Consider the following 14,695-nt stretch of genomic DNA (forward strand, 5'->3'; position numbering starts at 1 on the left):
TATTCAAAAACATCTCAAAATCATACAATACCTAGCAACAAAACTAATCATGGGGGTGAAAGACCTCTACAATGAAAACTATAGAACCTTAAGGAAAGAAACTGAAGGAGAAGCAAGAGGATGGAAAGATATTCCATGTTCAAGGATAACCAGAATTGATACTGTTAAAATGGTCATACTACCCACAGCAATGTAAAGAGTTGATGCAATTCCCATCAAAATACCAATAATGTTCTTTACAGAACTTAAAAAAGGAGTTAAAAAATTTTTGGAATAATAAAAAAACCCAGAACATCCAATGAAATTCAAGGAAAAAAATGTTGGAGACATCACAATTCCTGATTTCAAATTAAACTACAGAGCAATAGTAATGAAGCTGCATGGTACTGGCATAAAAACAGGCACATAGACCAGTAGGACAGAAAGAAGACACAGAGAAAACCCCACATCCTTACAGTCACCTAATGCTTGACAAGGTGCCAAAACCTGCAGTGGAGAAAAAACGGCCTTTGTACCAAATGGTGCTGGGACAACTGGTTCTCCACATGCGAAGGATGAAACTAGAACCTCATCACTCAGCCTGTTCAAAGGTTCAGTCAAAATGGATCAAAGACCTCAGAACAAGACCAGAAAAATGCAACTCATAGAAGAAGACAGAGTCAACACTGCAGCACACAAGGCAAGAGCTTCTCCATAGAACTCCTAAGACTCAGGAAAGAGGGTCAAGGCTTAGTAAATGGCATGGCATCAAATTAAAACCTTCTTCACAGCAAAGGAAGCAATTTAGAATGTGAAGAGAGAAGCATGAAATGGGAAAAAAATCTTTGCTACCACTCTCCTGACAGACGATTAATGTCCAGAACATATAAAGTCTTCATAAAATTTAGCATCAAAATTACCATCCAATTAATCAATGGGTAAACAAACCAAACACTTCTCAAAAGAAGAAGTACAATGATCACCAAATATATGAAAAATATTCATTATCATTAGCAAATAGGAAAATAAAAATCAAACTACTCTGAGATTTCATCTCCCATTAGACAAAATGACACTCACCAAAAATACATAAAATAGTAAGTGCTGGACAAGATGTGGAGAAAAAGGAACCCTTGTACACCCTTGTGGGACCTTGGTTAGTCCAACCACCATGGAAATCAGTGTGGAGGATCCTCAGAGGACGAGGCATGGAACCGCCATGGGACCCAGCTACACACTCCTCAGTATTTCCCTGAAGAATCAACGTCATCTTCCTGCACTGACACACCCACACCCACGGTTGACAGCAGCACAACTCACAAGGCCAGGCTAGGGAAGCAGCCTCGGTGTCCTTCAGTGACGACTGGACCAAGAGCATGTGGGCACACACAGTGGAGCCGTATTCAGCCATAAAGAGAATGAAACGGTGGCGTCTGCAGGAAATGGATGGAACCAGAGGGCAAGGTGTTAAGTGGAATCAGCCAAACCCAGAGGTCAAGGGTCGTACGTGTTCTCTCACCTGAGGAAGCTGGAGAGGGAAAAGGGAAAGAATGGAGGGATCTGATGGAAATCAAAAGAAGCAGAGTAGAGAAAGTGACCAGGGGGCACGAGGAGGGACAGTAGGAGACCACGGGAGGACAGAGGTCCAGCCGTACTGCTGGACTGTGTGTGTGTTTGAGTGTGTAACACAAATCCCACCACATGTCCACCCACAATGCCCCAGTAGAAAATGTGGGAAAACCAAGTGGCAACTGCGCACTGTCTGCAAGATGCACTTTAACCTGGTGCTTTTGCTTGTTTCCTTGACTTGTTCATTTACTTGTTCATTTATTGTTGAGTCAGAGTCTCTCTCTGCCCGGAGGTCCTTGAACTCCTGGGCTCCAGTGACCTCCCTCCTCTCCCTCCCACAGAGCCAAGACTGCAGGTCCTGCCCCTGGGCTCAGCTTAGGGAGACACTGTCTCTAAATAAAAAATAAAAAGGGCTGGGATGTGGCTCAGTGGCTAAGTGCCCCTGCCTGCAACAATCCCTGGTACAAAATGCAAAAGCCCCAGGCAGATAGGAGGGGAAGCTGAGGCAGGTGATGACGGGAGGTGCCCAGGTCCCACGTTAGTGCTGGACACACATCCAGACAGGACCCGAGAGCACACAGGACCTGAGGCGAGAACACCAGAGAGCAGCTGGGCTGAGGGAAGAGCCAGCCAACCTCCAGCACAGCCAGGGCCTCCGCAGGGCCCACCTGGGCAGGTGCAGGACGGGCCCCACAGATTTACGACACTGCGGCCTTGTCAGGCACCTTCTCAGACCTCAGTGGAAGGATCTGGAAACCGCTCCTGAGAGGGAGACCAGAGCCCACCAGGCTGGGGAGAGAGCAGGCTTCCTTGAACCCCCTTGGGACAAAGAGGACATCAAAGGGGGATTAGAGAGCCTTTCAGGACAAACAAAAATGAAACCAGGACACATCAGGACTTTGGGGAAGTGCTGGGTGGGGTCAGTGGGAGGTCACTTGCTCACCATGTTGGAGCCCCAGGTTCCCCTTCCCAGCCTAGAGTGGGGGAGAAGGAAAGGAGGAGAGGAGGGGAGGGGAAGGAAGAGCTGGGGAGGTGGAAAGGACAGAGGAGAGGACTAGGGGAAGGGGAGGAGAGAGGACAGGAGGGGAGAGGGGAGGTGCCCAGGGAGGTGGCCGGGCTGCCCTGGGCCCCACACACAGCTGAGCTGGCCCAGGCCTGGCTGCAGACATGGCTGGAGCAGAGCCCAGCGCCCACCCCTCCCAGAGCCCTGGGCCCACTCCCACCCCACACGGAGCAGGAGCCTTCTCCTCAATGACCCTTGATGACCCCAGACCCCAGAGGATCCTTCCCTGTGGCTCCTCCTCCATGTGGGGAACCCTCCATTCTCCTCTTCTGCTCTTACGGGAAGAGCTGTGCATTTCAGACATGGCAGGGACAACCTCTGAGAGCTCAGAGCAGATGGGCCTCACGGAGTGGGCACCAGCCCAGCACCACCAACCTCTCCCGGCCCGAACCCAGGCTGGCCTCCTGCCCTGGAGGAGAAGCTGGCTGAGCCCGTCCGTGTCCAGACCCTGCTGACCCCACACTCCAGGTCGAGAGGTGCAGAGAACGGGCTCCACACTGGACGCGGGATCTGGGAGGCCAGATGTCCCTACGCAGGACGACACCACAGTGGAAATGAGCTGGCATTGAACTGGAGCCTGGCCCCTGAGGGGCACCCTGCCCAGGAGACAGGGGTTCCCAGGATGCAGGAGGGCTCAGATTCCATCCCAGGGAGATGAGGGGGGTTCTGCTGCTAAGGAGAGGGGAAGCCCCGAAGGGGACCATTTAGCAGAGGACATCCACACCAGCACCAGGAGGAGAGCGAGGAGCTCCCTGGTCCCTGCCCCTCTCTGTGCCCCCAGCAGAGCTCCAGCTGACTGCACAGCCAGGTGCTCAGGGTCTGCTGCTCTGTGCCCACCTGAGGGGGAACCTGCATCTCCCCTAAACCATCTCCAGGGCTGGGAGACCAATGGCCCCAGCCAGGACCCAAGAACCCAGCACCAAGATGGACAGAAGGTGCCCCTGAGAAGGGAGGACCTACCCCAGGTCACCCTCAGCTGGAAGGGGCTGGCTCAGGAGGGCACCAGGAGCACTGGCTGCTGCCTCCTGGCTCTGCAGGGATGAGGACAGATCAGACAGACAGTGGAGGGGTGAGGACAGGCACCATTGCTGTCTGAGCTCCTGCAGGGAGCCCAGGCCCAACCACACAGTGCTGCGCAGATCTCAGGGGAGGGCTGTTCCCCTTCCTGTGGGCTGCTGTGACACCCCGTGACAGGCAGAACCCAGCTTCGAAATGGCCACATCCTGTGAGCCTCTGTCCTGCCATGCTCTATGACCTCCTCCATCTGCAGAGCCAGGACCTGGGGAGGAGACGCCATGACCCCCACCCTCACGGCCCTGCTCTGCCTTGGTGAGATGTGAAGAAGGGAAGGGGACACCCTGTTCTGGGAGGGCCTCCAGCCCACAGCCAGCCCTGGCCATCAGGGGACACAGGGCCCAGGAGGCTCTGGGGAGGAGAGGGCCTGCTCAGGCCTCAGGGCTCCCCTCTCACAGGAACTCTCTTCCAGGGCTGAGTCTGGGCCCCAGGACCCGAGGGCAGCAAGGTGAGTGTCCCCAGCTGGCCCAGGTCCTGCTCCTCCCTGGGGACCAGGAGCCACCCTGGGCAGTGGATGGAGAACAGCAGCTGTGGGCTGAGGCTGGGGAGCCTGGAGGGAGCTGGGCTGAGGGCTGGGATCTGAGGGGCTGTGCTGGGACCCAGCCTCTGATTCCCTTGCAGGGACCCTCCCCAAACCCACCTTGTGGGCTGAGCCAGGATCTGTGATCACCTTGGGGAGGCCAGTGACCCTCTGGTGTGAGGGAACCCTGAAGTCCAAGGTGTACCGTCTGAAGAAAGATGGAAGACCAGTGCCCTGGGGCACAAAGATCCCACAGAAGACCAGGAACAAGGCCAAGTTCCCCATCCCAACCATGACACAGCACCATGCAGGGCGATATCAATGCCACTATCACAGCCCTGCTGGCTGGTCAGAGTGCAGTGACCCCCTGGAGCTCCAGGTCTCAGGTGAGGAAGCTCCACCTTCCCTGACACAGTTGGGGACATGCAGCAGGTTGTGGGGACCTTTATGTTAGAGAGCCCCAGGTGAGAGAGAGGATGAGGGAACCTGGGACCACATGGCCAGAGACCCAGGGTGTGAGAGAGTGACCTGCAGGCAGGAGGGAGGCAGGGTTGGCAGGTCCTCCCTCAGCCCAGGCTCCTCTTCCCTCCAGGGCTGTCCAGGAAGCCCTCCCTCCTGACCCAGCACAGCCCAGTCCTGGACCCTGGAGAGAATGTGACCCTCCAGTGTCACTCAGACAGTGGCTATGACAGATTTGCTCTGTCCAAGGAGGGCGGACAGGACCTCCCACAGCTCCCTGGCCAGCAGCTCCAGGCTGGGCTGTCTCAGGCCACCTTCCTTCTGGGCCCTGTGAGAGGCTCCCATGGGGGTCGGTACAGATGCTACGGTGGACACAGGCTCTCCTCTGAGTGGTCAGCCCCCAGTGACCCCCTGGACATCCTGGTCACAGGTGAGGAGCCCAGTGTGTGCAGTCAGTGACCCAGACTCTGCCCAGCCCTGTGTGGGAGCCCAGGAGGTGATGGGCAGGGTGAGGTGTGGGGTCTCAGGAGGGAGAGAGACAGGGAGGGTCAGGGAGGGGCAGAGAAGACAGAGACAGGGAGGCACAGGGAGAGGAAGATCAGAGACCCTGAGCCAGACAGAGAGCACAGGTCCTCAGAGAGGCCCTGGTGAGGTCTCAGCTCAGAACAAGCTGGATCCCCTCACCCCTCCTTCCTCTCTCTAGGACAGCTCCCTGCCACACCCTCCCTCTCAGTGCAGCCGGGTCCCACAGTGTCCTCAGGAGAGAACGTGACCCTGCTGTGTCAATCAAGGATCCAGTGGGACACCTTCCTTCTGGTCAAGGAGGGGGCAGCTGATCCCCCCTGCGTCTGAGACCAGAGTCCAGAGCTCCAGGGTTCCAGGCAGAATTCTCCATGAGAGCTGTGACCTCAGCCCTGGCGGGGACCTACAGGTGCTATGGGTCTCAAAGCTCATCCCCCTACCTGCTGTCATGGCCCAGTGCCCCCGTGGTCCTGGTGGTCTCAGGTGAGTGACTTCTGATCCCATCACCTGTGAGCTAGGGATTCACTCAGGGCCCTGCCCAGGACAGCTCTGGGTGGTGGGAGTGAGGGTCCCTGGGAGGGTCAGCCAGCAGGATCCACCCCTCAGAAAGAAGGGGCCACCAGGGTCCTCCAGCATGTGTCCCCAACCCATCATTGGGTTCTGCATGGTGCGGTGACTGAGGGAGTCCTGGGGAGGCCAGGCAGGTGCAGGAGGATGAGCAAGGCAGGTCCCCAGTGCCAGCTGCACCCGTCACCCTCCTGTTGTCCTCCTACCCAGGATCCTCTGGGATCTCAGCCCTTAGCTTTTGGTCCCATCCCCAAGGATGATCCCTGAGGACTCAAGAACACCCGTAGCCAGGACTCCCCACCCCACCCTGTCCTGGCTGTTCTGAGTCTCCAGAGGACCTCGGGTCCTCCTCAAACCCTCAAGGACAGATTAGTATCCAGGGACCTGAGGATCTGCCAGAAATGGGGGTGGGGACACCAGGACCCTTGGCTCAAAACTTGAGGCAAGAGGGTGAGGTCAAGGCAGAGGTGACACTGGGTCCCAACCTGGGGATGGGCAGCCAGCTGAAGTGGGGAGCAGGCAACCCAGCCCTCACCTCCCACCCACCCCAGGAGGCCCTGAGGAGCAGCCCCTCACCCCCATGGACCCAGGACCCCATAGTGGTAAGTGAGGGGCTCTGGCAAGAGGTGGGTCCCAGGACAGGGCTGAGCTGGGGTGGAGGATCCTCCTCTGGACACGCTGACCTGGACAGCCCCTCCCCTTGGGCTCAGAGTCCCCACGTGCAGAGGAGAGGCCTGGCCCTGACCTTCAATTCCCCTCAGTGCTGACCTTGGCTGTGCCCTGCTGGAGAGGAGGCACCCAGGGAAGCCCCAGGACCTGAACCTGCAGGCACTGTCCCCTCTGTGCAGTGACAGTGACCCTGTGCAGGGAGAGCTCAGGGCCATCAGGGTGTCCAGGCTCCTTCCCTGCAGCTCAGGCTGAGCTCTGGTGGAGGGAAGGAGACTGGAAGTCAGACTCCCCCAGCTCAGGCCCCAGCTCTGCTGCTCCTGCTGGGTGACTGGGCAGGCGGCCCCTCTCTCAGCCTCAGTTTCCTCATCTGTAACTGGGTGGTGGGTGGCGGTGCCATGAGGCGTGATTGACAGGTGGAAGCCCTGGCACACAGTGGGTGCTCAGGAAGGCAGCATGGCCCCTACTCACAATGTCACTGTGCCCAGGACTGGGAAGGCTGCTGCAGGTTCTGGTCGGGGTCTCAGTGGCCTTCCTCCTGCTGCTCCTCCTGCTCCTCCTCCTCCTCCTCCTCCGGCATCAGAGCAGACGCAGGAAGGCGGGTGAGTGGCAGTGGTGACCTGGGCCTCAGCAGGCCGTTGGCTCCCCCTGGGTCAGGCAAGGTGGGCGAGGGCAGCAGCCCCAGGGAAACCTGCCCCTGGGGACAGTTCACTAGGAAACACTTCCACAGAAAAAGCAGAAAAAAAAGACCCCTGCTCACCACATGCAGACGGATTTCAGGCTGCTGACCCCGTCCCATCTCAGGAGACCTTGGAGGGGCCTTTTCAAGTCCCCCCGTCCCCTGCGGTGGCCTGTGGGGTGCGTGGCTCCCCCTGGGGCTGAGATTGTTCCTCTCACACAGCCCAGACAGAGGCTGGCCTCCAGGGACCTGCAGGGCCCACAGAGGCAGAGCCCCAGGACAGTGGCCTGCAGAAGAGGTGACCCCTGCTCCAGACCCAGACCCCCCACCGTCCTCACTGCCACCTGACACCCCCTGTCTCCCCAGGTCCAGCCCAGCCGCTGCTGCCCAGGAACAACACCTCTGTGAGGGGAAGAGGGCTGGGGTGGGGTGGAGCTAATGTTCAGTCCTTTGGGTTTAAACCTGGGAGTGGGATAACTGGCTCAAAAGGTGGGTCCATTCCAAGTTGTCTGAGGGATCTCCACTCTTTCCAGAGCGGCTGCACTGATTTGCAGCCCCACCAGCAATGTATGAGTGTGACTTTCCCCCACACCCTCGCCAACACCTACCACAGCAGCCAGAACGGAGCTTACATCCCTGTCCCTTGAGCCGGCCACGTGCCACCTGCTCCCACTCCCCAAACTGACCACTGAGGTCACCCACTACCCTGGGAGTCTGGCGTGTTCTCTGATTGGGTGACAGGGACGGGAGCCTCAAGCGTCAGGAAAGCAGAGCAGGCGAGGAGTGAGTAAGCCCACAGCCACCGACACTGAGGGGCCTCTGACCTAGAGGCCACTGAGGGCGCCTCTGACCCAGCGTTCTCCCTGCAGACGTGGCTTGTGGGTCCTCTTCCCCAAAGGGCTTGGCCCTGCCCTGTGCTGCAGCAGCGGGGACACCTTTGGAAGCCTCCAATCTCCTTTCCGGGCCCCCTTGCAGGCTGCCCCAGCAGAGCCCTGGCTACACCTGAGGCACCGCAGAGGAGGGTGCCAAGTCGATCATCCGCTTCGGGCTCTGGACACGGAGCAGGGCAAACCCGGGCTGCAATCCTGCGCAGCCTCCGTCAGGTTACCCCGCTCCTGGGTCTGCGCTGGGAACCTTCAGGTGACCTTCTCTCGTTTCTTTATTCATCCATTCACTGGCCCAACGATTATGAGCGATTTACAAACACGTATAACATCAGAAGATACGCCTGTGCGTGTGCGTGTTCACGTGTGGTCAGGCACATTTATGCACACGTTGCGTGCGTTAGAGTGCAGAGTGCATGACGGCACGCCGCCCTCACCCGTCACACACATAGGATTTCACGTGCACATGCGTGTGTAACTGCCTGTGTGTCGGGGTGAAGCGTGATCGTCACACTAGGAGAGGAAGAATAGGCCTCGCTGGCTCTGTGGAAGGGACAGTCTGCCCTGGGATCAGGGGACCTGGACAGTGGCACTGGAGCCCAGAGCAGGAAAGGAGGAGCAGGGGGGAAGGTCAGATCAGCCAGAGGCCACAAAGGGGAGAGAGCAGAAGCCCAGGGTCCTCGCCCTCCGCCCCAGACGGAGCCTGGCTCCTGGGGCTCAGGGAGGTGCTGGGAGCCGAGTCCAGGCTGAGAGAGCAAAGGCCATCTTGGCACCGTGACCCGGGTGCAGCGAAGGGTGGCTCCCCTCGCTGGCTAGAAGGAGCCAGTCAAGCAGACCCTGGGCCGACCCTGCAGTCCCGTCCTCCGAGGCCCCGAGGGTCTGGCTGGGCTGACAGGGAGGAGGGGAGTCCAGCGAGGCCGCGCCTGCTCCCCGCCCGCCCCTCTCACACCTCAGTCCCAGGCTGCCCTTGGGGCCTCTGCTCCGACCCCTCCCTCATCCCAGCCCCCACACACCGCCTCCCGCACTAGGCCTCTCTGCCTTTCCCACCTGTGTCACCAGGACCCCACATGCCAGCTTGAGTCCCAGGTGGCCCTGGAGGGGCTCCTCACCCGAGAGCAGGATGTCCAGGGGGTCAGTGGGGCCGACCACTTGGCGGTGTCCACTGCAGCGTCTGTACCCACCCCGGTGGGAGCTGCTCACAGGCCCCAGGAGGGCCCAGCCCGGGGCTGCTGGCCACAGTGAGGGGGTGTTCATGGTCCCCCTGCTTAGACAGTGAATCCGTCCAGGTGACATCAGAGCCACACTGAGGGCCAGCTTCTCTCCAGGGCCACCGCCACCTGGCTGCACTGAGGTAATGGCTTCCTGGTCTCCACGAGCTGACCGCAGGTCCCCACATCTGCCCTGGGGCTCACCAGCGCTGGTCTTTCTCTTTCCAGGAGCCCCGAGCCTTCTCCCCAGCGTCCTCCTACCTGGAGCGACACCTGCGTAGCTCCGTCCACTCCTGTGGACAGCAGGAGCTCTGGGAGCTGTGGTCTGCACCTGGACTGTCCCCTCAAGGCTTGGTCCCCAGGGGGCACTACTGGGAGGCGGGGAGCGTGGGGAGCTGGGCCTGGTGGGAGGTCTCCCACTCACTGGACACGTGCCCTGGACGGGGGTCCTGGGACCCCGCTCCTCCTCTTCCTCCTTCACTCCTGGACAGGAGGTGAGCACGACCCCCCACCGTCCATCGTGTTGGCTGCCCTGTCACGGACCCAAAGCCTTGGGGCCAGTCCACCCAAGGCCAGAACCTGCAGCACTGTGGGCCTCGAGGGGCTCTCCACAGACTGACCATCTCAGGCATTTGCTCCAGTTACCGTGCTGACTCACGAGGGGCCAGGCTGGGGACTTCCCGCCTGAGGGCAGGAGCCCAGAAGGGAGCCCAGCGGTAGGGACCCCTGAGGGACGCCTGTGCGTCCTCCTGTGACTGGGGCTCAGGGACCAGGGAAGAGGCCTGACGGGCCTGGGTGTCTGCGCCCAGGGTCCAGGGGAGCCTGTGTCCTCCTTCCCTCGTCAGAAGCAACCGCCACATCCCAGTGTGACTGCACCTTGCCAGGAGCTGCCGCTGCGCCTACGGCAGCAGGAGGAGGCGGGGGCTCCCTGGGGCCCTGGCGCTGGCGCCCAGGGTGGGGACGTGCCCGCTCCACCCCTTCCTGTGGGTGCAGGGGCTGTGACCCCTGTGACCAGACACCCTGAACTCAAGGAGGACCTCGCGTCCCCTGGGGAGCAGGGAGCAGACTCCTCCAGCGCCCAGGATGCCCTCTCCACGTGGGTAGTGCCTGCCCGCCTAGGGCCCAGGCACAGGGTGACCAGCCTCCCCAGCCCAGGTGAGGGTTGAGGAGAGGCCCTGGAAGAGAAGCAGAGGCTGCCATCCCAGGCTCTTTAGTGCCCTGTCCCCCAGCGGCCACCCTGGTCTCTCCCACCTGCTCCTGTGACCAGCTCCAGCAGCACTGGGGAGTCCATGTCATTCCCAGGGGAGAGAAGGACCTGGGAACCTGGGACACACTCGCCTGCCCACACTCCTAGGCTGGGGTCCAGGCGCAGCCCTGTGAGAGGCCACAATCCTGAACATGTCCCTGCCATCCCCGAGAGTCCCAGATCCACGGAGTTCCCAGGGATCAGACACTGGCGCTCATGCCCTGTGTCCTCCTCAACCTCACCGGGGACGAAGGGCAAAGGCGGCCATGGCTACAATACCTCCTCCCCTGAGCTGGGCTGCGCACAGGGATGGAGCCACAGGGCCCGTGGGACAGCAGACACGCAGGCTGCAGGCAGCTGGACGAGCCCCAGGGCTCTCCCTCCAGCAGGGGCTCAGGAAGGGACGGCTCTGTCAGGCTCCACGGGCACCTGTTTCCCGGGGACCACGGAGCCTGCACCTGAGGCCACCCCATACCTTTCCCTGCTCGTCATGAATTTCTCTCAACAACAGTGGAGAACCAGGTTCTAATCCCCAGTCAGCCTCTCACATCGAGGTGTAACCCACCAATGACACGTCCCTTCTCAGGGCCGCCATATATGGGGATTTCCTTCCTTCCCAGCCAGCCCTCCCATAGATGGTCACTGAACCACTGGAATGTTCCAGGCCCTGAGCTTCTCCCAGCAAACCAGAGAGATGTGGTCATAGCAGGAGTTGAGCTCAGACATCCAAAGATGGAAGTTCAGTACCTAGTTTCACAATCAATTACCCATTTGGAAAAAAGTACACCAAAATATGAAAAGGTGCAATGGAGAGAAGTAGCAGCTTCGTACCCAGCACTTATCCTCCTACAGGTTTCCTCAGGAACTGATCCTGTCCCACTGAGAGTAGATTGGAAGCGGGGCGTGGTGGTGCATGCCTGTAATCCCAGTGGCTCAGGAGGCTGAGGCAGGAGGATCACAAGTTCAAAGCCAGCCTCAGCAATCTCATGAGGCCATAAGGAACGTCAGACCTTGTCTCTAAATAAAATACTTAAAAAGGGCTGCGGATATTGCTGAGTGGTTAAGCGCTCCTGTGTTCAATTCCCAGTATCAAAAAAAAAAAAAAAAAAAAAATAGTGATTGGACCTGGGTGTGCATAGTGCTCACACTAGAAATGGCTAGAAAACGGCTGAGCCTGGGAGACTTCTTTGGTCCCTCTAGGATTCCACAAGCCTCCAATTTTAGCGATGTGCTCTACTCTGATTGAGGGGGCCTTTGTACCCTCCCCACCCTACCACATACACACACAATAGATTAAGCATCTGTAAGAGAATATGGAGTTTCCTTCCAATTATTCCACATGTTTATTCTTGTATACATTTTAAAAATCAGTCATTTTGAGGGTCTTGGGATAATCCCAGCTACTTGGAGGCTGAGGCAGGAGGATCATAAGTTCCAGGCCAGCCTGGCCAATTCAGTGAGACCCTGTTCAAATTAAAAAAAAAAAAAAAAAAAAAAAAACTGTGAGCTCTGGGCTGTATCTCAGTGGAAGAGCGCTTGCCTAGCATGCACGAGGCCCTGCATTCCAACCCAGCACTGCAAAACTAGAATGAAAAGGCAGAGAAAGGAAAAGGAAAGAAGAATCAATCATTCCCAGCATCCTGAAAACATGAGGATGGACCTTCTCCTGGTCATTCGGAACCACAAGGAGAAGGTTGAGTAGATGAATCATTTTGTAGAGCTTTGAGCAGGTCACTCGCTTGAGGAGGTTTGAAGGACAATGCCTACTTCTTATCCCAAGTAAAGCTGTGCAGATGCCTGGGGCAGAGCCCAGACGTCCCAGGGTGAAAGCAAGTCTGCCCAGGTGGCTTCCGTGGAGCAGGCGAGGCCTGCATTCAGGGCCTGGCCTAGGACAGCCGCGTGCAGACTCTGGCTCAGCGGGTCTGTGTCGGGCTGGGCTCTGCAGGGCCCTGTGGGTGCCGTGCCTCACCTTCCACATCCAGGGCCAGGGCGCTACCTGTGACGTGCACAGGGACAGCAAGCACAGCCAGGGACAGATTCCAGCCTGGAGAAGATTTTGCCAGCAGTCTTCAGACTGAGGAAGGAGGAAAATGGAAGGGAAGGAGGGAGGCACAGAGGGAGGGAGGGGTGGCTGGGGCAGGAGGCGAGATTCGCAGGTGTCCCCGGAAGGGAAGGCAGCCTCCTTCTGTAGCACAGGGAGGCCTCCTCACAAAGCTACCAAAGGCCGTCGGCAGGAAGGAGAAGGCAGAGGTGGATGTCAGGACGCTGTGAATCTGGAGCTGAACCTGGAGCTGGGTGTCGGGGCTTCAGGAGGCTGGAGAAGCTAAAGGTGGACAAGGAGGCGGAGCCCAGACAGGTGCATGGATTTCCTCGCCCCTGCTGCCTCCACCGGCCTCCCCAGCCTGCGGGCGCTGCCTCTGCTCGGAGCCCTGGAGGTTGGTGCTGGAGGCCTCTGGGGTGGACCACCAGCCGAGCGAGAGCTCACCCTCCTGCCCAGCGCATCTCCTCAGCGCCGACGCCCAACACAAACACCTGGGTGCTTAAAACTTGGGGTGACATGTGGCTCTGGTCCTGTGTGAGGTGTGGCGTGTTATTGGAGAACTGAAGAGGTGGGAGGAGAGCACACGTGTGGACCCTCACGCCCGCGTTCACGGTTGGGACAGCTTCGCACCTTCCACCACGAAGCTAGGACACCCTGGAGTCCCCAGGCAACGTGCTGCCCAGCAACAGGAGTGGGCGACAGACACCTCCGTGAGCCGTGCTGCCCGGGTAGGAGTGGGGCGCCCACGGCCCTCACTCAGCCTGGACCCACCGAGTCCGTCTGGACGTCCGGGCCTCTGGCTGTGCTCGGCCGTCTCCTCCTCTTCCTCGGTCTCTCTCCAACGCCCCCGCCCTGGAGGGTGTCCTGAGACGCCCCTTCCTCCAGACAGCCGTCCGTCACGCAGGACGTGGGCCTCCTGACGTGGGTGAGGCTTCCAGCCCACGTTTGGAGACGAGACCGATGCCAGGGACCACGTGGAGCCACAGCATCCCAGCATGGCCTCTGCCTCCTCTCTCTGCTGGAGCAGTCTCCCGCTGGCCACAGGCCACATGTCACACCAGGGCTGCCCACAGTGCCTTCGCTGACCCTAGAGGCCTGCGTCTGACCAGGTGCAAGGAGGACGTGGAGGAGGATGCCGCCCACGTCCACGTAGGGCCTGGAGGGCAGCGACGTGGGCTGTGGGTGACCTTGGTCCTTGCCGTCTGGGCCAACCTGCCTCCTGGTCAAGTGAGCCCCGGGCACGTCAGAGTTGTGCTCTGTGCACTGGTGGGCTCAGCGTCTGCAAGGCAGGAGGGGGTGTCGGGGAGGCGTTGGTGCAGGGACCTTCCTGAGGGGCCAGTCCAACTCACCCCCTCAGCTCCACACCTTCAGCTCCTGAGAACCCCTCAGCTCTGGAGGACAGCGTGGCGTCCATCCTGGTCCCTGGACCAGGCGTGCGAAGGATTTGGAGTCCCTATCTTCCTCTCTCTCTTTTTTTCTAATTTCCTTTTTGGTTGTTGATGGACCTTTATTTTATTGATTGTTCTGCGGTGCTGGGAATCGAAGCCGGGGCCTCACGCTGCTAGGCAAGGGCTCTGCCCCTGAGCCACAGCCCAGCCCTCTCCCTTCTACCCTGAGTTCCCCTGGGCCAGTCAGGCTTCTCCAGGGAACAGAAACACACCTGTGTGTGTAGCTATGACTGTAAAAAGGGGTTTACTAGGCTGGCGGACAAAACCAGAAGCGGAACAGTCCCACAGTGGCCGTCTGCAGGCTGCAGAGCTGGGGCACCAGTAGCTGCTCAGTCCAAGGAGCTGGAGCCTCAGAACAAGGGTCAGTGGCGCAGCCCCAGGCCAGGGCCAAAGGCCAGGAAAGGAGTCACTGGTCAGGGTCAGTTTGGAGGAGAGAAGGCGCTGGAGCCGATGTCCTGAGGAGCCGAGCGGCAGACTCTCCTGGGACTCTCCTCGGGCCCACTCCCCATGGCCGCACATCTGGGTCCCCTCACTGGGGATCCTCTGCGTGACACAACCCGCCACATATGCAGTCATAGCTGCCTCTAGAGTTCTCTCTCCCCTCCCAGAACTGTTTTTGAGAAAGTGATAATGGAAGTGAACCTTGAGAGAGAGAGAGAGAGAGAGACACAGAGAGACAGACAGACAGACAGACCGACAGACAGAGAGAGCATGAGAGTCATGATTTCTTGTCGTCTTACACTATTGACAGGCCTGGATTCCAGCCCCTG

General features: G+C 59.1%; 2 protein-coding genes across 2 annotated transcripts in view; both read left to right on the forward strand.

Moving 5' to 3' along the window:
- Positions 1 to 9,742, forward strand: part of LOC124966922 (leukocyte immunoglobulin-like receptor subfamily B member 3) — a 106,771-nt gene extending 97,029 nt beyond the window's left edge. The window contains exons 8-10 of the mRNA XM_047528815.1: positions 6,908 to 7,021; positions 7,321 to 8,238; positions 9,419 to 9,742. Of these exons, the coding sequence (XP_047384771.1) occupies positions 6,908 to 7,021; positions 7,321 to 7,400 (194 nt within the window). The 3' untranslated portion in view covers positions 7,401 to 8,238; positions 9,419 to 9,742. The remainder of the gene's footprint in view (positions 1 to 6,907; positions 7,022 to 7,320; positions 8,239 to 9,418) is intronic.
- LOC124966924 (leukocyte immunoglobulin-like receptor subfamily A member 6) lies at positions 3,864 to 5,663 on the forward strand. The gene is made up of 5 exons (XM_047528818.1): positions 3,864 to 3,940; positions 4,098 to 4,133; positions 4,307 to 4,591; positions 4,798 to 5,094; positions 5,368 to 5,663. Exons 1-5 carry the CDS (start codon positions 3,907 to 3,909, stop codon positions 5,514 to 5,516), a joined length of 801 nt encoding a protein of 266 aa, XP_047384774.1. The 5' UTR covers positions 3,864 to 3,906; the 3' UTR covers positions 5,517 to 5,663.
- Positions 9,743 to 14,695: the final 4,953 nt, after the last annotated feature.

Source organism: Sciurus carolinensis, chromosome 16 (assembly GCF_902686445.1).
Source record: "Sciurus carolinensis chromosome 16, mSciCar1.2, whole genome shotgun sequence".
Classification (NCBI taxonomy): domain Eukaryota; kingdom Metazoa; phylum Chordata; class Mammalia; order Rodentia; family Sciuridae; genus Sciurus; species Sciurus carolinensis.

What these genes read in the sequence shown, in the direction of transcription:
- LOC124966924 (XM_047528818.1), top strand. Translation starts at nt 3,907, where the DNA reads ATGACCCCCACCCTCACGGCCCTGCTCTGCCTTG. An exon ending in CACGGCCCTGCTCTGCCTTG is followed by an intron (nt 3,941 to 4,097) that starts GTGAGATGTGAA and finishes ACTCTCTTCCAG; the next exon opens with GGCTGAGTCTGGGCCCCAGG. An exon ending in CCTGGAGCTCCAGGTCTCAG is followed by an intron (nt 4,592 to 4,797) that starts GTGAGGAAGCTC and finishes TCTTCCCTCCAG; the next exon opens with GGCTGTCCAGGAAGCCCTCC.